The sequence below is a fragment of the Punica granatum genome, chromosome 5, assembly GCF_007655135.1.
Source record: "Punica granatum isolate Tunisia-2019 chromosome 5, ASM765513v2, whole genome shotgun sequence".
NCBI lineage: Eukaryota > Viridiplantae > Streptophyta > Magnoliopsida > Myrtales > Lythraceae > Punica > Punica granatum.
Window position 1 is genome coordinate 28,900,276 of NC_045131.1, and position 22,030 is coordinate 28,922,305.

At 35.6% G+C, this 22,030-nt stretch overlaps 2 protein-coding genes and 2 long non-coding RNA genes across 5 annotated transcripts; 2 read left to right on the forward strand and 2 right to left on the reverse strand.

The window, feature by feature from the left end:
* Positions 1–676: 676 nt before the first annotated feature.
* Positions 677–1,942, reverse strand: LOC116207089. The gene is made up of 2 exons (XR_004156856.1): positions 1,606–1,942; positions 677–1,156 (listed from the first exon to the last, which is right to left on the reverse strand). It is a non-coding gene; the product is annotated as an uncharacterized LOC116207089 (long non-coding RNA).
* A 2,924-nt stretch (positions 1,943–4,866) lies between these two features.
* On the forward strand, positions 4,867–7,199 carry LOC116209622. The gene is made up of 4 exons (XR_004157287.1): positions 4,867–5,058; positions 5,628–5,776; positions 5,909–5,972; positions 6,841–7,199. It is a non-coding gene; the product is annotated as an uncharacterized LOC116209622 (long non-coding RNA).
* A 45-nt stretch (positions 7,200–7,244) lies between these two features.
* LOC116209620 (probable inactive 2-oxoglutarate-dependent dioxygenase AOP2) lies at positions 7,245–8,837 on the reverse strand. Its single transcript, XM_031543319.1, has 3 exons — positions 8,363–8,837; positions 7,741–8,062; positions 7,245–7,592 (listed from the first exon to the last, which is right to left on the reverse strand). The coding sequence occupies exons 1-3, from the start codon at positions 8,722–8,724 to the stop codon at positions 7,344–7,346; spliced, it is 933 nt and encodes a 310-aa protein (XP_031399179.1). The 5' UTR covers positions 8,725–8,837; the 3' UTR covers positions 7,245–7,343.
* Positions 8,838–15,634: 6,797 nt separating this feature from the next.
* Positions 15,635–17,085, forward strand: LOC116209621 (thioredoxin-like protein CXXS1). Of its 2 annotated transcripts, none has more exons than XM_031543321.1 (3): positions 15,635–15,893; positions 16,255–16,377; positions 16,642–16,855. In XM_031543321.1, the coding sequence occupies exons 1-3, from the start codon at positions 15,789–15,791 to the stop codon at positions 16,717–16,719; spliced, it is 306 nt and encodes a 101-aa protein (XP_031399181.1). In that variant the 5' UTR covers positions 15,635–15,788; the 3' UTR covers positions 16,720–16,855. The 2 variants fall into 2 exon arrangements, with proteins under 2 accessions (XP_031399181.1, XP_031399180.1); XM_031543320.1 differs by having other exon boundaries at positions 15,653–15,893; positions 16,713–17,085.
* Positions 17,086–22,030: the final 4,945 nt, after the last annotated feature.

The following is a 22,030-nucleotide window of genomic DNA, read 5'->3' on the forward strand; positions in this document are numbered from 1 at the left end:
GCCTAAATTCAAGTCGGGATAAGACCTGACGACCCTTTCCGAAAAGAGTAGTCATAGACCTAATCAAGGGCAACCCAAAATGATGGGTCGGAAAGAATTGGTTGGCTAAAGCGGACCTAGGTCAACTCAATTTGGGTCAACAAAACCATGGTTAGGGTCGACCCATAGGTCAACCCAAAATGATGGGTCGAAAAGAACTGGTCGACTAAAGCGGACCTAGGCCGACTCAATTTGGGTCAACAAAACCATGGTTAGGGCCGACCCACTTTGCCTAGGGAAAGCCATGGTTTGGCCGACCCCAAATTTTGAGTGGGCCCAGATATAAAACACAGTTATATAGGCCGTCCACTGTCAGCAGGCTGATAGCCTGTTGTCAGTCCACGATGACAAATAATGGGTGCCACTATCACCATAACCCACTTTGCCTAGGGAAAGCCATGATTTGGCCGACCCAAAATTTTGAGTGGGCCCAGATATAAAACACAGTTATATAGGCCGTCCACTGTCAGCAGGCTGATAACCTGCTGTCAGTCCACGATGACAAATAATGGGTGCCACTGTCACCATATTACTAGCTTGTTATCAATTTATGAGAATGCAAATTAGTTTTTAGATTCTGTCAACAAACTCTTTGCCAATTGTAATATAGACAAATATAAATTACACATGAATCAAATTAACAACCCAAATAATTATGCTCACCCAAATAATTATGGCCAAAGTAATTACATAATAATTTACGAATTGTATGCTTACAAGACCCGACAAATTCAAATACATGTGAATCAAATTTACACTTGTCAGCAAATTCCTCCAATTCAATTATATAAAAAATAAAATAAAATAAAACCAACAAGCTGATCATCTTCTTCACAAGGCATCAGTTCACTTCATCAGCAGTCAATATAATACGAAACAGGATAACTAACTAAGAAGGCGCGTGGAATGGTACGGCTTGGTTCACCTCGTGAGTGTACTTTTTTTAATCAATTTTTTAGTTGAAACGATCCTAGGGGAATGTCCTCCTCAAAAGCTCTGGATGAATTTATTCACGTCAGTTTCCATGTACTCTAACACGAAGTACAGCACAATCTTCCCTTCTTTGTTCTGCCATCGACCATAACACGAAGTACAACACAATCTTCCCTTCTTTGTTCTGCCATTGACCATCAGTTTGCAATTTGCAACAACAAGTGGGTTCAGGGCAACGGAAATTCCAATCGAAAGAGATTGTAAGTAAATCAATAACCTTATTGCTTCAAAAATTTGATTATTCTGTAAGCAATTACAAATCTTGAAACCTTAAAACCCTAGATTGTTGAAAGTTGTCAATTTATCTCTTGCTCGCCAAAATTCGAACAAGATAAGCTGGAACAAGAAACCCCTTATTTGAAACAGCAAAAGGGAGCTCGAACAATCAGAAACTTTACCGGAGAAATCTTAGTTTGATAAGAATTACGACAAAGAAACAGGACAAGATGGAACTCACAAGCCGATTTAGAGATCAAATCTACAGAGAGATATCGGGAGAGTGACCTAACGATGTGGGGATCTCAAGAGAGCATACGAAAGATGGAGATCTCACTGAAATGGGAGGAGAGCTACCTGCATGGTTGCGCGGCTGAGGAGCTCGAGAGATTGATCAATTGTGAAGGATAGAGCGCAACTTCTTCTCGAGAATGGAAGGAGGCTCGGACAGCTGCTACCATTTTTGAATCAAAAGCATACCTCATGTTGTTGTTAAGAGGAAAGAAGGGACGTCATTTTTGTTGGCAAGGATATGAGAAGAAAGGAACGATAACAACCATTATCACTTTCGATTTATGGCTACTAGAAATAGAGAGAGAGTAAAGTGGGAAGAATGTGGGAATTTGAAATTTGAATTGAAAATTTTTTTTCAAAATTTTCAAAGTACCCCTTTGCCGACTCTCTTATGAAAGGGTCGAAAAAGGAGTACGTTGGCGACTCTTAGAAGGGTCGCTCAAGGTACTCCTTTGTCGACTTTAAAACATGGGTCGCCGAACTTTAGTTTCCATTTTTCTTTCTCAACTTGTATTGACAGCATGTTATTAACAAGTTGCCGGTACCGAAACAATGCATTTGGAATAAATAGCCTAATTCTAACCTTCAAAAAGGGTTGCCACCTGTATATCTAAGGCAATTTAATAGGGTCGGCAAAGGGCATGCTTTGGCGACTATTTTCAAAAGGGTCGATATAGTACTATGGTTTGGTCGACTCTTCTGGCGACCTTTAGGTTGAAGGCCGGCAAAATCTTGACCTTAGACGACTCCTCTTTTTGAGGTCGGGATAGAGAGACCTTTCGCGACGTATTTCTGGTGTCCTTATACAAAGGGTTGGCAAAAGATAGCCTAGGGCGACCCTTTTTCAAAGGGTCGGTATAGGGACGACTATGGTGACTATTTCCCCAACATTTCAAGAAAGGTTGGCCAATGTCTGGCCTGAGGCGACCCTTTTTTTTGGATCGCTCCAGACCCTTACTATACGTACTCTGGACGACCCTTTCTGATGGATCGGGACAAATTGGTAGCCTTAATCCCCTCTATTGTAGTGGCAATAACTGCAGTCAAAAGAGATTCCTTATTTTTTGGTAAAGTGCCTCATAGTGGAAGAAGTTACGTATTATTATGGGAAGTTTATTCAGTCTCAGCCTGTACTGTTCGAAAGTTTAAATGAACACAATCAACAGCTAAAGTATACATAGTCAACTACACCCTAAAACCCTTAAGTCCAGTTGACTATATTGTATTTTGTAGTCGACTGTGTTTATTTTGTAGTCGACTAGGCTGGATAAATTTCCAATCCTTTTCTACGACTTACATAGTTTCCTCTTTTATTTCGTTTATAAGGGAGGCCCTAGGGGCACAAAGAAATGGAAATCCCGATAACAAAAAAGAGGCATGATAATCCCATCAAGTATTAAACTTGCAACTTCTCAATTACCGACGCCCTACCTCTTAGTTATTAGGTGATGCCTTGCACTATTGCGCTATACCATTTATGATATCGTTTCCTCTCGTAATGTTTCACTAAATGCGTGCTTTTAGACCATGGTGCTAAAATTCATCAACTATTATTCGTAATAATCGCTGGACCAAACGACATTGGTGACATCACGGTTTACTTTCGAGAAATACTAGCTGACATTACTTTTCAATATATCATCCATCTTCGCAATTACAAACATAGCAAAATATATTTCTTCTCGCAAAATATAAATCAGGTATCGAAATCTTCCCCCTTTAATTACTATTGGCATCTTCAACTAAGCTACCATCATGGTCCAAACAATTTCTCTTTAATTCGAGCTCGTGAGCAACCACCACGCGAGCATATTTTACTTCGTCCTCACGGTTGTGAGTGACTAGATGCCATTTATAAAGTCTAGGGGTCATTTTCCTAAAGTATTTGCTAGCCTAAGTTGCTTTTCGAAAACTCATCACCCGGCTTTCATAACCCGTGGGCGGAGAAGAACTTTTAATTAGCATGTAATGGGATCTTGAGCGGTCCATATTTATGAATATATCAAGATTAATGTCTATCTATTAAGGTTATTGAGATTGACACGGGACAATATATAGAATAGGAGACCTCCATATGATGATATCACTAGCTAGGTTGGACCACCTGGCTTTGGGGAGGCAGCATTTCCCACTATAACTAAGAATTAGAGAATACACCCATACTTCGCTGCGGGTCCAAAATTCCCATGATCCGTTAGATAAATGTAATATCAAGAAATTATTATTCCTTACGCATGTTTGTTTTAAAATGATTATAAAGTTCTTAAAGCAATTGATTTGGAGTGTTCATAGGTCTTCTCACATGGATAAAGGGAGAAAAAAATATTGCTTACATAATTCACAAAAGGATGTAATATACTTCTTTAAAAATGATACAACATAAAGGAAGAAAGTCTATGTCTATGAATGATAATTTAAATTTGTAAAAGTAGAAAAAGTATATTTATATGTTTAACATTTTAGAAAAATGTAAAATAGATAGAGAGAATAAAATCAAACGCATTGTGTCAAATTCTATAGTGGTCGAGGAAAAAAAGAAATAATTGGTACAACCATAATGATCAGATCATTTTAAATTTCAGGTGACAAAAGAAAGAAATTAAAACAAAAGGAGACATGTGAGAGAGGGAAAATGTTCCAATTCGCTATATAAAACTTGGAGAAAAATGTTGCGTATTTCATATATAGTACTAATATGAAATTTCTTTTGATTTTTCTAATAAAAGTTGAGAGGAAAATATTTATTTAGAAATAAGTGGTTTACTATAACAATTGAATCATTTGATCTAACAGGTTGATTGAGTTGCCTCATACCTTATTATGGTTGGATTTTTTTTTTGGTAAAGTCGGGGATTATGGTTGGATTTAAAAGCATGAAAAAAATGGAGAAATAAAAAAAAACAAAAGAGAAAAAGAAAGGCGCATGGGGAAAAGGTCCCGCCCCAAGGGTCTAAAATGGGACCCCAAACCATTTCTTTTATAGAAGATTTCGTTTTTTTATGCAAATACTTAAACCAACCATAACCACTGGCATTATTTAACATCATGACGCACCGAGGGGAGTAGTGGGGTGGCCTGTCAGGCTGACAACTACCTTGGAGGGGGAGTTGTGGGAGATATTATTTTGCTATTTTAGGAATTAGAATATTTGAATAGGATTGCATCAAATCAATTAGTTTAGGGTATCTTTCAGATTTTTTGATATTTGGTTGATATCGTACGTCTTGGTATTTTGAGATTTATGTTATTCCTAATTTGTTGCTTCGTTAAGCCTATAAATAGGCATGTATTCTAAGTAATCTCCTGAGCCAATTTTTAATAAGAAATCGTTGCCATGGTTTTGACCTGTGACCACCATGTATTCTCGATCTCTCTAACTCCTTTTATCATCTTATTTTAATTTTGTTGATGATCTCAGAGCAGGACGATGAGACCTGCTCATAATGAGACGACGAAGATGACAACCGTTGAAGTCAGAAAGGCTAAAGTCAATATCTTCTGGCTTGTGAAGCCAAGGTGCTCAAGCCTTTTCATTTGACCTCTGAAGGCAAGATGCTTCAAGTCAACCGTCATTCTTCGACCTCTAAAGCATAGTTAGCTCAAGTCGATTTTTCGATGATTGTTGGGTGAAGCACTCAAGTCAATCCATAGTTGTGATATGTTGGGCCAAAGAGCACTTGTCATCGTCAAACTCGTCTTTACTTTCAAGACAAGCATTTCACTATTCTACATGCTCATCTTGAGGGAGAGTTGTGGGAGATATTATTTTGATATTTTAGGAATTATAATATTTGAATAGGATTGCATCAAGTCAATTAGTTTAGGGATATCTTTCAATTTTTCTGATATTTGGTTGATATCATATGTTTTGGTATTTTGAGATTTATGTTATTTCTAGTTTATTGCTTCATGAAACCTATAAATAGGTGGGTATTCTAAGTATTCTCATGAGCCGGTTTTAATAATAAATCGCTCATGTAGTTTTGGCCTATAGCCGCCACGTATTCTCGATCTCTCTAACACATTTTCTCATCTTATTTTAATTTTCTTGAGGAGTGAGACCCTTCTTTTTCCACTGTTGTCAGGGTCAAGACTTGGCTACACCATGACAGAAAAATATGGAAGGGCTTGATTGAGATAGGAAAAGAAACCGTAGGGGATAAAATGAAATTAACCTCAAAAAGGAAAAAAAAAAAAAAGGGACAGCCGTGCCCATCCATTCCAATAAGATACTGTGAGTCAGCCTTAAACCTCATGATTACTTTGCCAATATCCAATAAGATCTCCTGGTTTGGATCTCTCATGTCTTTAAAATTATTTTTAGTTCTAATTTATCTTCCACTTCTTCCTCTTTTTACTATTTCAGGTTTGCATACTCCATGTGAGCTAAAGAGAAAGGAGCAGAATATAAAGTAAACGCCAGAATCAAGGTTTGGAATAACTTTTTTTTTTATTTAATAATCTACGATCTACATGATAGAATTTGACTATGTAGATCACAGTGATTTTTCTTCACATGATGCAATTTGATTATGTATGCTCTTAGCTTTTTTCCACGCCTGCCCATGGAAAGTCTCTAAACATGATAGGAAACGGATTTGTTAACATTTTTTTTCACATATATATATATATATATATATGTATGTATGTCGATCTTTTTCTTTGCTCATCGGAAGACTATTTTGGTCCTCTTTAGTCTTTTTCAAGGTCATAGAATTGAACCATACATTATTAGTATTATTAAGTCACATATACAAAACTAAAATTTATTCATTTATTAGTAATTTCATTTTCGAAAAGTTATGTCGGTAGTTGTATATAAAATATGCTCTTTATAGGAAGATTATGAACCTTTCCTTTTATTTTTTCAATTTCAGTAACATAATTTTCTTTAGAAAATTAATCCAATTTGAAATATTTACTTTTATCTTCAAAATTATTTCGATGTCTATGATGCAAAGGTGAAGAGATGGCAATTAGAAACACTTAATCGTCAACTTTCGAGTCCCCTGTGTAGGAAAAATTAGATGGTAAGCTCTTGGTGTAATCAGGTGCAACTAATAATACCTTTGTTGAATTGTTATGCTTGTTTTGTTGTTGGATTAGTCATCCACTATCCATCGCATTGTTATATATCAGAATGATCCTTCTATATTAGTCTAAAACATTACAGGTCGCGACATTCTAGGATCGATAGTATGATAACTGTTTTGCTTGTTTCACGGGAAAAACTGAGAATCAGAGGTTTGTTCTTTTAAAAGAATGCAAGTTAACTGCCGCTCGGTTTGATTGTTTTAGAAGGTAGCAAGCAGAATGAAGGTGAAGGCGATGCCTCAACTGCTGATGAAGAAAGGTGCTCCCATGGACAAGCTCCTGGATGTCAATCCTGTTGAGATCAGGAATCAGATTGACTCCTTTGTCCAGTCCACTCGAACATACATCGCTTAGGTTCTGAGCTCCCCAGAGACATGTTTACTTTCTTTTGGCTAGTATAATTTTGTATAGACATATATATTAACAGATGTAAATATATAGTTAAATAGTAGATATTTGTTCCTTAATTTGTTATTATTGAGTACACAATCGAGCTTCCTTGTCAATGTCATGGAAAGTTGCAGGCAAAGAGAACATCTACAAATTCACCCAAAAAAAAAAAAGAGAGTACATCTATGAGATGAGAGGGCTTCCCTCAGAGCAAAGTAGATGCCAAAATGTATTTATTTTTTTTTTAGGACAGAAAGAGGAAGAAAGAAAGACTCCCTGGAACTTATTCTCGACTAAACCATGGATCGAGTCGGGTTCTAAACCCCACAATAAGTCTTGATGAGGCTCTGGGCCTTAATTCGGTTGTCGCTAGAATCATAGTAGCAGAGGAAATCAACGTGATCAAATGGTTTGAATTGCTGGGGGTGCTTTTCGTCGATGAGCTCGTCGGGTGTTTTTATCATCCCATTTTGATATGAGAACACCCCAAGTGAGTATCTGACTTCATGCTCCTCCCTCACTGCAACTCTATGGTAGCAAGCCTTGATCCTCCCATTGCTCCATGCCTACATGTCCATTACGACCCCAACATAATTACTATATATATTATGATCAACTTCACAAAAATTAATTTTCTTTCTTTGTTTTTTTCATTGAATCAGCTGGCATCAGACCGGGATAGATAAAGAGCGAGAAAGGGGTCATATGACTCACCACAAATGCATCACCAGCCATGATCATGAAGGAAGAAGGAGAAGGCTCGAAGGTGAACCACTCTCCATCTTTAGTCATCACCTCAAGTCCCCTCACGTTGTTCTGGTGCAAGAATGATATAAAGCTTTTGTCCGTGTGCGCGATCGGGTTTATGTTTGACTCGACATCGTGAGGTTTCTTGTACTTCAAGAAGCGGAGAAGTAACGTGGCGGCATCTGTGTAAGACTTGTAGTATTTCTCAAGGTCGTAGCTCTCAAACACCATCCTCATCACCATTGCCTCCAGCTTCTCGATGAACTGCGCATATGAATAGGCAGCTTTGCTGTGGCAATCAAGACAATTACTTTTAAATTAGTTATGTTGTTGGCGCATAATACATTAGTGATATGATTTAAACTATAAACTAACAGACAAAGGCGTTGTAGTAGAGTAGCACACATGTCCTCGTTGAAAATCGAGAGGTTTTTCACTCGATTCTCATTGATAGGACTTCTCGTGGTCTTTTATCTTTCCTTTTTATACGATAATTCTTTTATGAAACTTATATACCTTTTTTACAACTGAAGAAAAGAAAAGGGCTTAGTGCCCCCTTAGGTTGGGCACTGCACTCTTAAATGCTTACCAGAAACGGTCGTTACCGGCAGGCCACATGAGGTTGGTGAAGTTCCGGCATTCCCCTAGGGTTTCAGCATGGTCGATGTTAAGGGCTTCGACAAGGGGAGTCCCGGGGACCTTGGCAATGTATCCATGGGAGGGTTTGAGGTTAGTGTTCTTGATTTTGGTCTCATGGGGGAGGTCGAACAGCTCCTTGGAGACACTGAAGATGGTGTCATGGAGATCGAGGGAGACGTCCTTGTAGTCGGCTATGAAGCAGCCATGGTCTTCGAGGGACTTGATGATTGTCTTGGCAGCCTGGAGCCAGGATTCAGTCCCTGGTTTCAGGCAATCGTGCGAGAACTCCACCACCGGAATTTTGCTCATCATCCTTCCTTATATATCTCTCTTTAACAGGAAATCGAAATGCCTAGCTTGAACTGAGAAGGTGATATGGAAAGATAGATAGATAGAAGAGATGACTATATGTTTGTGTTGAGAGCTCAGTTAGAGGGCGTGAAGAGCAATTTATAGGAAATTAAGGTCACTGACGTGCAGATGATGCATTTAGGCCTGCAACCCCAGCTGGGTTTGAGAAATTACTCGTATTTTAATTTTCATTTGTCGGTGACACCAATATTATATAATGGGATATTGACCTCTTAAACCACCAGCATAAACCATCATCCTGTGATCCCTAAGGCAGAGTATGGATTATACGCCTCGCCTTTTTGTCAAAAAAGAACAATTTTAGTTTTCCCAAGTAAGAAAGATATTAAAAAAAAAAACTCTAGAATTTTGTTATAAAAATAAATTCCAAATTTACAAGAGGATTGCGTACTACTACTTATCCATTAAAATTTTTGCATTGCGCGTGGATTCGATCGCTTGTTAACTCCGTAAAAAGAATTAGGACATTTGACTTATCATAACTCAGATAGGTATGCGTAAATTGGATCAAACATAACCTTAAGTACCATTATATTTTTTTAGAAAAAAACGTACATCATTTGAATTTTTACATTGTGGGAATGAGCCTGTATACGTTTCATAACAATGATGCACTCTCTCTTTCTTAATGTTGAGAATTGACTGCCACAGTGACGTTAAAATGGATTTTCTTTAGAAATATTTTTGGTAGGTGCTAGTTTTTGAACTTTTTATGGTACTATCCCCAACGTTTAACTGTGATGCTTTGTGATCTCCATAGCCACAGACGCTAACTATATTTTTCTTAAATAAGATATCACCAAGAGTATTTCAGTTCATATAATTTAAGGGAGGTGTTCAATAACCAAATTAAGGATTGAAATTCAAAATTGCAATAATCAATTGGATTCGTTTTGCTTCATGAAAATAATTAATTGACTTAATAGATGAACGCCAGAAAATTTTTGTGATTGAGGTACTGAGGACATCTATAATTCTCTTAAGTTGATCATTTAGTTGCAAAAGAAAATACACTCTCCTTTTTTGAGATTTTGCTAAATGATACTCCATTGCATTCTTCACAAAAAATGACACTCACTCCATTGATCTTACCGATTTAATAAAATAAATCTCTTTTAATCTCCAAACTTTACATGTGTTTCATGTTCACTCTAATTTGTTTTTATTTAATTTTATTCTCAATATTATATGGATTTCCTTCCTTGTTCTTCTTGTTTGAGTTTTCAATAAATGGAAAAATGAACGTATAAGTCTTAAAACTATACGAAAAGTTGAAGTAAAGTCCTAAATATATTAGTTTGGCTCAAGTAGTTCTAAACGTTTAGTCGGTTAGATATTTTCAGTCCGAAACCGTACTTGAAAGTTAACGTTGTTAAATCGGTCCACATGGCGGCTCTTGATTGATCAATTAAAATTTTTATTTAGTTAAATTTTTTAAAAATTTGTAATAAAGAAAAAAAGGAAAAAAAAAAGGAGGACCTTTAGCAACCTCGTACAGGAGGAAGGTGGTCAATGTGGGAGCCCCACTGATGGGACTTCACCCTCTTTTTTTGAAATTGTTTAAAAATTTAATTAAAATAAAATTTTTAACCAACCAATAAGAAGGTGCCACATGGACTGATTTAACAGTATTAACTTTCGGTGGCAATCTTGGACTGAAATGATTTAATGGACTAAACGTTTAATTAGGACTATGTTAGCCAAGCTGATACATTTAGTACGCAAATTTAACTTTTTGCATAGTTTTAGGACTTCTGCATTTATTTTGCCTTCAATAAATCTGTTCATGTATGATATTTAAGAACAACGAAATTTTTTTATTATAAAAAATAAAAGAGAAAACCTTGCTAACAGCCATATTAGGTTCACTCCTTCTGGCTATGTTAGGTGGCTCGGATGCAAGGTAGAATATGATATAGAATACAAGTAGAGATCTGTTAAAATCTCTCTATAATATTACATGAATTTCACTTATTTACCATAAAAACGAACATTAAATAAACGTACCATTTACTATAAGAAAATCTACAATGAGCTACTTCTTTCATTGATTTGAGAAATGTATTCGCGTAATTTTTTTTTTGTCACAAAGGAGGAGATCATGAGCCTACTATAAGAATAAAAAATAAAGCGAAATAGATAAGTACATAAGTCTCATTTATAAAGATTAAACATCTTGGTTTAAGAGTTGTTGTATTGTGTCATTGTAATAAGACTCATTCTTTAACTTTTATTTTTAAATCCTTTTGAGAAGTAAGGTCACCACAAGTATCACTTAATTACTTTAGGATGAATTCCACGAACCCGCCATGTAATTTCATCATAGACTCGGCATTCCCCGCTTTATAAATAGGATAGTGATGCCTTCTAAAGCATTAGCATGTCCCATCTTTTGTTGCATTAGCTGGCCTCTTCTGAAAAAAAGCATTGGCCGACAACCAAGAGAGAATTTCTACTAAGGCGGGCTACAAGTTTATATAAATACAAAAAGAAAAAAAAAAGAAAAAAGGTAAACATGTACTAACAAAAAGAATGATAATACGCACGAGGACCACGAATCTGATATTGCATTTAGTCGAGTAAGTTGAAAAAACTGAGAAAGAGGATGTTATATAGGCGCACATGCACCTTGGCATTTGAAATAAAGAAATTTAAAATTCGATTATTGTTAATGAGTCGTTCAAACTCCTTTCTATCTCTCTCTTTTTTTTTTTACTAGATGTATAAGTCACTTTGTTAACCGAAAAAAAAAATGGAAAAAATTAAAAGATTAGACCATCTGATCTGCTCAAACTTGTATTGGAATAATCCCCGCGGGTATTTATTCTACTAAATCTTCTATATAGCATGAATGACCTGCTTTAAATCCGAATGCAATGGTGGCTTCAGACGCTCGGAAGCTAACCTAAATTCTACCAGATTGTCTCCAAAGACAGAGGAGAAAGACCGAAGGAGCACACATCTACATGCCTTGAGTTTAGCAGTATGATGGAGAGGTTCAATACAAAGTCCCACATTTCCTCGATCCGCATTGGATCTCTTTGACGACAACCAAAAAAAAAATTTTTGAGGAAAAAAAAGATACTGAGTGTTACTTATTCATTAATTAATAAGAGTACTTTTAAGCACGGAGATTCATGTAATAATAGGGGGTCGCTTTTTTATTTATAGAGATTCTAAGTAAGTGTTACTCATTTTGGTAAATAAGTAATACCTATTTGATATTTTCTTTCACGTGTCAAAAGGGGAACCTACTGAGAAATATTGTGGATACGTGCACGTCCAATGTTCTAATTTGAAGAAAATTTTGTTCGCTCCTTCTAGAAATGGTTCTTATAAAATTTGACTTGACCTTAGCAATGGAAAATTTTAGATACACTTTCTCATTCATGGTATTCAAATTAATTCCATGTGGACTATTTCGTCTCTGTTGAAAAGAGAGAGGAGGTGCACGAGTCGGGACAAAGAGAGAAGTAGCTGTGTTAGCTTCAATGTTGTCTCCGGTCACGGTTCCACACCACGCCCACGCCGTAAACGTCCGGGCCATTTTATATTACTAAATCGAGAATATTAGTCATTCTGACGGCAAAAAATTTTTGACGACTAAACTGATGACAAATTGAAGAATTCGTGACCATTTTAACATTTGATCGATTCAAAAGTATAGAGAGAGGAGGAGGGGCAGGAACTGGGACAAAGAGAGAAGTGGCCTTGTTAGGATAGCTTCTATGTTGTCCCGTTATAGTTCCATCTATGCCATAAACGTCCATACATACCATGTATTACGAAATCAAGAATATTAGATCATTTTGATGGTATAGATTTTTTGGCGATTAAAGTGGTGGTGAATTGAATATTTTATGACCATTTTAACAGTTTATTCAAAATTTTAAAAGTTTCTTATCTACCGAAATTTTTTTTAAAAGTTTCTTTGGGCATTATTGACCGCCACTTTTTTTTTTAATAAAACTAGTTATTTCCTTCGTTAATCATACCACTAATTAAGACAGATACACGGATAAGCTACACCATCCACAACACCGCAACTTTATATTTTCCGTGCGTAATACGGGCATGTTTTTGGTATAATAAAAAGCTACATTTCTTTATATTTTCGATGATTCAATAAATTAATCACTGGGGTGTGCAACACGACCTAGGACAGTATCGTGCTATCTGCAGATCTCGAACTGGATACACACATGGTAAGTACATGCGCCGAGTAGTTTGACCGAATTGAGAGAGGCACCTCGCTTAATAATTCACATGAGAAAACAAACAAACAAACACTAACCAACAAAGCATATTAGGTCGATGAGATCAACACCTGCATACTTGCAGAGACTAGCTACCAAACTCAAACAAAACTGTATTTTATTTTTATGTGCAACAAACTGATATCCGAAAGTCCAAAAAATCATAACTAATCTGATTCAAATCGGGTTGGACCACTATGCCGTAAAACTCTCATCACGTGACTTTTCTCTTTCCAAAAGAATCGAACGGTGAGACCTTGTTTAAAAAAAGTAAGTATCGAACCACTTAAATCAATTCATGGGTAAACAAACTGTATATTGTTGGAAACAAAGACGAAAAATCCAGTGTCCTAATTATGAGCATGAACAAATGGCTTGCTTTTCTTTCTTTTACAGATTATGTATTGGTGAAATTAAATCGCCACTTCATATGGACACCGAGTTAATTAATAGAAGTTGTTCCAATCATAAGCATGCGCATCACTTTTCAATCAGTTAGAATGACGAGACACTTTTACATAAATACACAGACAGTTATTTACTTTATCTATATATCACGCATTTGATCCATGTGACAGTTTAGGTTCATTCAATTATTTTTGTTTGTTTTCTTTTCTCTTAGTAGGAAAATGCAAGTTAAAAGTCTCCTGTGAAGACTACACTGTGGTCAAATTGCTTATTAGTTGTTTCGGTTAAGTGCCTTATACTAGTAAAAGAAGTTGCGCAATGATATGTGCCTTTTCTCTCCTTTTCTACTTACAGGTTCCTATTTTAATTTTTTCTCCGAATGCGGGCTTCTAGATATGCAGCTAAATTCACATAAACTATTATATTCGTAGTATATAACCGCTGGACCGACCACAACGAGATTGATGATGTCGCGATCTACTTTTGAGAAATACTAACCGACATTACTTTTCAAGATTATCCATCTTTGGTCTCTACAGACAGCAAATATTTCCTCTTATCTATGATAATATTGTAGGATTATGGGTATCGAAATCTTCCCCACTCTAATAGTCTTGGCATCTCTACTGAGCACTTAAACCATCATGATATATATATCCAAACAATTTTTCTTCAAATCGAGCTCGTGAGCAACCACCGCGCGAGCAGATTCTACTTCATCCCCTTGTGGTTGTGACTCTGAGTGACTTGATGCCATTAATATAGTCTAGTGGACATTTTCCTGAAGTATTAGCAAGCATAAAGTTGCTTTTCGAAAAACTCTCATCACCAGGTTTTCGTAACCTGTGTGCATGTAAACCGGGGTCTTGAACGGTCCGTGCATATAAATAAATGAATCTTACGATTGTCTAAATTAACGTCATTGAGAAGGAACACGGGACACCTCTATAGAGGACTTCCATGATTTGGGCTGCTATATATCACTAACTGGGCTGGGCTGTACCTGGGCTTTGGGCAGGGGCATTTCTTACGATATTAACAATTTCGTTCTTTTTATGCAAATACTTAAACGAACCGTAACCACTCGCATCAATTAACATCATGTGGCGCCGAAGTGAGTAGCCGGTGGCCTCTCGGGCTGACAACTACCTCGGAGGGGGAGTGAGACCCTTCTTTCCAACTGTTGTCAGGGTCAAGACCTGGCCACACCGAGACAGAAAAGTATGGAAGGGCGTGATTGAGATAAAAAAAAACTTTAGGGGGTAAATTGAAATTGACTTAAAAAAGGGAAAAGGCAACAAGGTATTATAAGAAGCAAACAAGCGGCAGCCGTGCCTATCCCGGATACAGCAATGGATGTAGAATTATGCTATAAATAAATTCAATGGACTATCAAAGAGCGTATCATACAGTGACATCTCGTCTAATAACCAAAATATTTCAGATTCAATACTCGTATTGAAATTATACGTGTTTCTTAGTAGTTATTAAAATTTTTAATTTATTATTTTAACAAAGATTTTCTTTGTAATTCAGAAAAAGATTAAAAAGAAAAAAAAGCCGGTGGATTGTGGGCAGGCCTGTCGGATTGGGAGGAGGGCCATGACATTGACAAAGACAATGAAGTGGGCCCGTGGGAGTTTTCCTCAAACTGCGAAGAGGCGATGTCAAATCAGCACCTGATCTGTGGGCGCTTAAGGAATTGTCTCTCCAATTTTAATAAAATAAGATTTGCTATCAAATCAAAATATATAATAAAGTCCTTTTATTTTCGAGTGTCATTCGAATATATAGTACACTTAGAAATTGTCCCCCCCAAATAAATGTTCAAACACGATAGAAAACCACTAATTATATTCAGGCAATTAAACAGAACAAAATTTTCCTTTTGTTTTAATAAACAGAACAATTATTTTTTTACGATTATATAAGAAGGCTCATAAATTTAGTATAATGAAATATAAATAATAATAATTAACAAAGAACACGAATAGAGTATCGAATTTGAAATCTATTAGTTACGGGATTTTGCGCTCCTTCACTTACCCATTTTAATATAAAATGAACAATTTTGCTTCCCGAAATGCCAGCCATAAAATAATAACAAAATAAAATTAAAATAAAGTAAAGTAAAAGGAGATTTGCTCATAGGGCCAAACCGATATATATCCATTCGAAAACTAAATGGGTCCCCCCCGTCATATTCTGAATTCACATTCATATTCCCCTCTGCCATCAATCAGCCAAAGCCAGAGCTGATTCTAGCCAGAGCAATATCTTTCTAGTTCTGATACTGGGCGAACATCTCAAAGAACTGAAGGAAAAGTTTGAGATTTTCAGATGGATGGAGCAGAAGAGCAGCAGAGCAAGTCGAGAGTCGTGAAGATTGACTCTGCTCAGACATGGGATTCCTATGTCAATCAAGCCACCAACGAAGGCTGCCCTGTAAGTAAAAATTTATCGAAAACATGTCTCTGCTTTTGATGGAAGATAGTTGTCCGGGTGTGAGGATCCTATGTGGGTCGATCTCTGTTTTCAGTTTCAAGAACAAGAAACCAAATTAGATAATCCGAGTTCCGGTCTTGATGTAATTAATGGTTAAGTATTAGCAAGGATTCATTCTTCATGTGGGTTTGGTTCGGGTATGCGATTGATTGATGCAGCTTAAGTTATTTGCGAAAAATTGACTCTAGGATTTAAAGTGCTGATGATATGAGCTGGAAAATCTTCTCACGGACTGTTTTATTATTTTTTGTTCTCCTTAGTTATGTCACATTGAAATCAATTTTGCGTTGGTGTTACACAGGTCGTGGTCCACTTCTCTGCATCATGGTGCATGCCTTCCGTGGCAATGAACCCGATCTTCGAGGAACTCGCCTCGAGCTATCCGGATGTTCTGTTCCTCACAGTCGATGTCGATGATGTCAAGGTAACGAGAAAGAAACAGCTTAATCGCAATCTCCTCTGGTGGTAAACTCGTGGTTCTGTCAAATTGCAATTCATGACCTTCTTCATGTGCCTTGCTAACGGATTCAGATTGTTATGCTTGTTTTATAGATTGATCAATTCATCGTGTCTTTATCACGGTTGCATTATGTTAGCGGTTCCTCATTTTTCCCATGTACTTTATCCAAAGTTTAGTCTACGCACATTCTGATTTCATATAAGGACTGTTTTTGGTTGTTTCACAAAGACAAAGAATCGGAGGCTTTGTTTCCGTAGAAGAATACGGGTGATGGCTGCTACTCGGTTTGATTGTTATAGGAGGTAGCAAGCAGAATGGAGGTGAAGGCGATGCCAACGTTCCTGCTGATAAAGAACGGAGCTCCTGTGGACAAGCTCGTGGGTGCCAACCCTGACGAGATCAGGAAACGGATCGACTTCTTTGTCCAGTCCACTCCAGCACATATCGCTTAGGTCCCGATTGATGTCCGTTTCAATCCGAAAATGGCCAAATAAACAGTAAGTCAGTCAGTGATTGTTGCTATGTGAGCTTGATCTTGTTTAAGCAAATATCTCGGAAATCTGTACATGTTATTTGTTTCAATAGCGTGGATTGACAAGTCCCTGGAAGACTCCCGATATTGTCTGTTAATTATGTATCTTTTTCTATTAAGGAACCTCATTTTATTGTGAATTCATTAGATTCACGTATTCAATAACTTAACCAAATTTGACTATTTAAAAAAAGGAAACAAAATAAAATGGGATAAATAGCTTAAAAAAACACATACTATTCAAACATTCTCTAATCTAGTATGAACTTTAAAAACTATTTAAAAAAACACGAAATTTCAAAATTTTTCATAATTTAGCACGCCGTCTCTTTCCATCCAAACAAAACCGTCAAATGTTGACGTGACTGTTAACTTTTGTACACATGGCCGTTATCCTCCACGTAAATGCCATTAACATCAATCTCTACAGCTCTCTTCTTCTCCGGCTTCCTCCTCCAACTCCCGGGGACTAGAAGACTCTCGGCTGGAACTCACGAGCTTTTCTATTCTAGGTCACGAGAATAGCCGGAATGTTCTCTCCTTCCCTCAATCTCAATGGCTTCTCCTAATCGCTTTCTTTTCCTTCCAGATCACCATTTCTCGGATCATCCTCATCATCTCCTGCAATGAAGTTCATCAAATGATCCCCTCACCATCAGTACATGATCTTCACGGCCATTCCCTCTCCTGATATTCATTCCCATTCTCATTTTTCCTCGGCTCAGACCAGAACTTAATGACATTTATGCGGAGGATAACAGCCATGTGTACAAAAGTTAATGGTCATGTCAGCATTTGACGGTTTTATTTGGACGGAAGGAGCCGGCATGCTAGATTATGGAAGATTTTGAAACTTCGTGTTTTTTTAGAAAATTTTTAAAGTTCATGTTAGATTAGGGAATGTTTAAATAGTATGTGCTTTTTTAGGCTATTTACTTAATAAAATGAGATTCCTTTCTTTAAAAATTACTAGGTTGATTATGTTCTATATTTATTCCCTTTATTTAAAGTTCGGTTCGTGTCTTATTAGAGAAAATTCGCGTTTGGAGAGTTTTACTCATTAACGAGTTGACCTGTTCGAACTGAATTAGTTGGAACCCATCGAATTTTCGAATATCAGGATACACACCAAAAATAAAAAAATAATTCCACCCTAAAAATAATAATAATAATAATAATAATAGTAAATGAAGTAGTTATTATTGTTCACGTCCCGATGAATTCAAATCATGTGTGAAAACATAAGAAGTTCCACGTTGGAAGTTCGATCCTCGTCAGTGAGATATCTGAGCATCTTTATTCTATTTTCATGTCCTAGCCCATAGATCTTTTTTTATAATTGAAAAAATAAATACCTTTTTTATTTTGGTGTGTATCATGGTATTCAGAAATTTAACAAGTTCCAATTAATTCAGTTTGAACCCAATCGGTCCACTAAAAGATAAAGTTCTATCAGTGTAGATTTTTTTCATTTACAATAGTCGAACTTGAAAACTTATTTAAGAAAAATAATAATCAAACCACTTAAAGGAGGCACAGTAATATTTAAAATAAAAAAAACATTGGGTTGGTACTTGGTAGTTTGAATTGAGTAACAGCTTTAAAATTCCAAAAACAAAAAATCTACTTTTCTTAGAATCTGACTTAACTTAAAGATGCTTACTGGACATCAAGGCTGAAAACCCCGCCCTCTAACCTAACTTTGGTAGGATTTTTTTTTTAATTGGCAAAGAGACCAGCAGTGGCCGAGGGCCTAATCAAACTTCAGAACAGGATTTATCAAAAATTAAAAAAAAAAAAATTCAAAACAAGGGACCACGATCCGACATGGACCTTGATTAGAGCAACACATTATGATCGTAGATACATTTATTTTGTGACAATATATCTTCCTTTCTAATAACTAGAGTTGAACTCGACACCTTTGCATTGACAAAAGGGCATGTTGTTTTGGCTACAACCGCTGGCAGTACCCCAGTTCACCTTTTGAATAGCAGGTACATGTACTATCTTCTTGTACATATAGAAAGGAGTTTTTGCGCTAGATGGACTTATTTTTTACACTTATTCCAAAACAAGATCTCTTTTAAAAATAATTTTCAATCTAAATTATGTGTAGAATTATTTTCAATGCAATCCTTATCTCTTTTAACCCCTTTAAAAATGAGTCTATGCCCAAAATGGTCTTGTTTCTAAAACTATTTCCCTTAATAATATTCCCCACAAAATATTTCCCACAATATTCTTATACAATTTTCATTTGTTCACAAAGTCCCTGAAACTATTTTACAGTTATACTTTAGGTCCCATTCAAATATTTATAAATTGAAAAATTCAGAAATACATAGATTTAAAAAAAATATTGGGTGGATATACCAAATTTGATACCCAGTGGGACTATATGTGTCTCTTTATTAATTATTAGAATTTTTTATTTCATAATATTAGATCTGTGAACCTTCCTAGTAGGAATATATATATATATATTGGATCGGTAGGACATATTCACTTGAATATATAACATTTAATTAAAATGCATAAAAGTAGAAAATTGGCCGGACCACCCAGTTCCCACTTAGAAGGACTTTTTATCCAATGTTACTCATCCACATTCATAGTGGATGTGTAATAGTTACTAAATATTTAGTCAGTTCCCTTATATTTGAAAATTCATGTCAAATTGAGAAAAAATGTTTGATTTAGTTCAAGTAATAACTTCGAATTTTAATCAACTCGCGAGATAAAAAATCAGCCATATAAATTGCAAGAATATGGTTATTTTGATCTACACCATTCGGAGTTGTGGTGGTCGACCTTGGGTGTGATCCAAGGAATGTACAAAGAAAACAAAAAAAAAACCAAGTAAATTGCATAGCCAAATCGTATTTGACAAAAAATTATTGAGCCTCAAACAATTGTAATTCAATGGGATTTTTAACAAAAAAGCAATGTGATTAATGATTTGTTGCATTCAACTTGATTAATCACAGTTCGCTGAATCAAACCGCTTTAAATTGATTTTCTAAAAATGAAAAATTGCTAAAATAAATAAAATAATGAAACAACACAAAAAATTGAAAAACAAAAAACGAAAATACTAATATCCACTAAAATATGTTTTATTTACGATTTGAGTCATAATAATTGCGTCCAATTAAGCTGAACATGTTTAGTTTTATCGAACAATTGGATTTATAACCTCGAATCAAATTGAAGCATTTTTTTATTGAACATGTTTACAAGTCAAACAGCGGCATTCCCCATTCTATGGCCCCCCTCCAGCCCTCTCCCCTTGTAATTTATCCTTGTCTTTTTTTTACTTATATATATGTTTTTTTAATTTTCTATTTTATGGGTTTTAGAGAGTGACTTAACATAAAAATAGTGAAAAAGTTTCAAGGACTTCAGAAGCAAATGAAAGATTATATAAGAATAATTTGGGAAATAGTTTGCCAGGAAGATTATTGTGGGAAATAGTTACAAAAACAAGACTATTTAGGACAAAGAGTCTTTAAAAATACCCTCAAAGATACTCTTATATCTTATTCGGTTAACCGGGTAATCTATTTTGTCTTCAAAATATTGAAACATTGTTAAAAGTTAGTTTGTTCAGCTATGTTGTTCACAATTCTTAAGAGTCAAACGTAGATTGAAGTCGATTTTGTCTTTTTAATGATAATCTTACATCTTATTTACCAAATATAATTGTTTTCCGATTCGATAAATCAGTTAATCAATTTTTTTAAAAAAAATTAAAATGTAGATAAAATTTTATTGGGTTCGACTACGTTGGACGCAAATTTTAAGAGTCAAACATAAATTGACGCGGTTTATGTAGTTTTCTTATTTTATTTTTACTTTTTCAATTATTTTATGAATTCTATTTTAGTTATTTTAGGAATTCTTAAAATTTTAAGGCCTATGTCTTTCTTTTGTTCACCAGTGTAGCCTAACCCGATTAAATTTTGTAATTTTAATGTCTTCTAAAATATCCAGTTAATCAGTTTACCTAAGCGGAAAAACAATTATATTTGGTAAAGAAGATGTATGAGTGTCTTTAGAATTATGGATATTGACTAAGATGTATGCGCAAAACGTAGCCAAACCGAGTAATTCTAATCTAGGTTTCAATATTTTTAAAAATTAGGTTAATCAATTAACCGAATCGGGCAAACATTTGGCAAATAAGACATAAGAGTATTTTTTAGTGTATGTTTAAAACAGTTAAAAAGTAAGGATTGAATTAAAAAGAATTGCACATATGCAAGTCTAGATTCTGAATTATTTTCAAAAGAGATCTAACTTGGGAATAAGTTTCAAAAATAAGTCTGTCTGGGACAAAGCTCTATAGAAAGACCATCTAATCCTTATTCACAGGAAATGATGCTCGGACTTAGATTTTGTTTGGACAGGGATTATATAACAGTATTTCGATAATGAATGAAACTATGGACATTAGATAACTCGGTATATCAGTATTCTGATAACGAATGAAATCATGAACACTAGATAACTCAGTGTATCAATATTTCGATAACGAATAAAATTATAGACATTAGATAACTCGGTTATGCGCAGGTTGACCAGTCTGTGATCAGCTGTGTCCACTACCTAAACTTGACTCGAAAAATTATCAGCATGTCGATATATTCATTCTCTTTTACCCTTCAGAATGATAGATATCCGAATAAACAATAGTTTGAGATATGGATCGTTGGCATGCTTCAGCAAGAGGACCGAAACCGATAATATCTGCTAAGTTGATAAATAATAGTAACATACTACGAAAGAAATTTTGTATTCGCGTATCATTCACTTTAATGCTTTAAAAGGAATAAAGAATGTGGCTCCTTTTTATTGATAATTGAAGGGCATTAATCGCATAACAGTGACAATGACATATATATATATATATATATATATTATTTTTTGGGACCTCGTGGTTATTTTTCTCCTAGTTTAACTTGTACGAAGCAGTCGTGCATTTTCCCCACCCTCAATGTTTTCCGAATAGGAATACGCTTGATACCTCGCGTACACGAAGTCGACCAATATTGCGTGGCCCTTCTAGTGAACAAGTGCACT

Coding starts and splice junctions, on each gene's coding strand:
- LOC116209620 (XM_031543319.1), bottom strand. CDS start 8,724: ATGATGAGCAAAATTCCGGTGGTGGAGTTCTCGCACGATTGCCTGAAA. Junction 8,063..8,362: donor GCCGGTAACGACCGTTTCTG/GTAAGCATTTAA, acceptor TGATTGCCACAG/CAAAGCTGCCTATTCATATG. Junction 7,593..7,740: donor TGGCTGGTGATGCATTTGTG/GTGAGTCATATG, acceptor ATGGACATGTAG/GCATGGAGCAATGGGAGGAT.
- LOC116209621 (XM_031543320.1), top strand. CDS start 15,789: ATGGATGGAGCAGAAGAGCAGCAGAGCAAGTCGAGAGTCGTGAAGATT. Junction 15,894..16,254: donor CCACCAACGAAGGCTGCCCT/GTAAGTAAAAAT, acceptor GGTGTTACACAG/GTCGTGGTCCACTTCTCTGC. Junction 16,378..16,712: donor TCGATGTCGATGATGTCAAG/GTAACGAGAAAG, acceptor TGATTGTTATAG/GAGGTAGCAAGCAGAATGGA.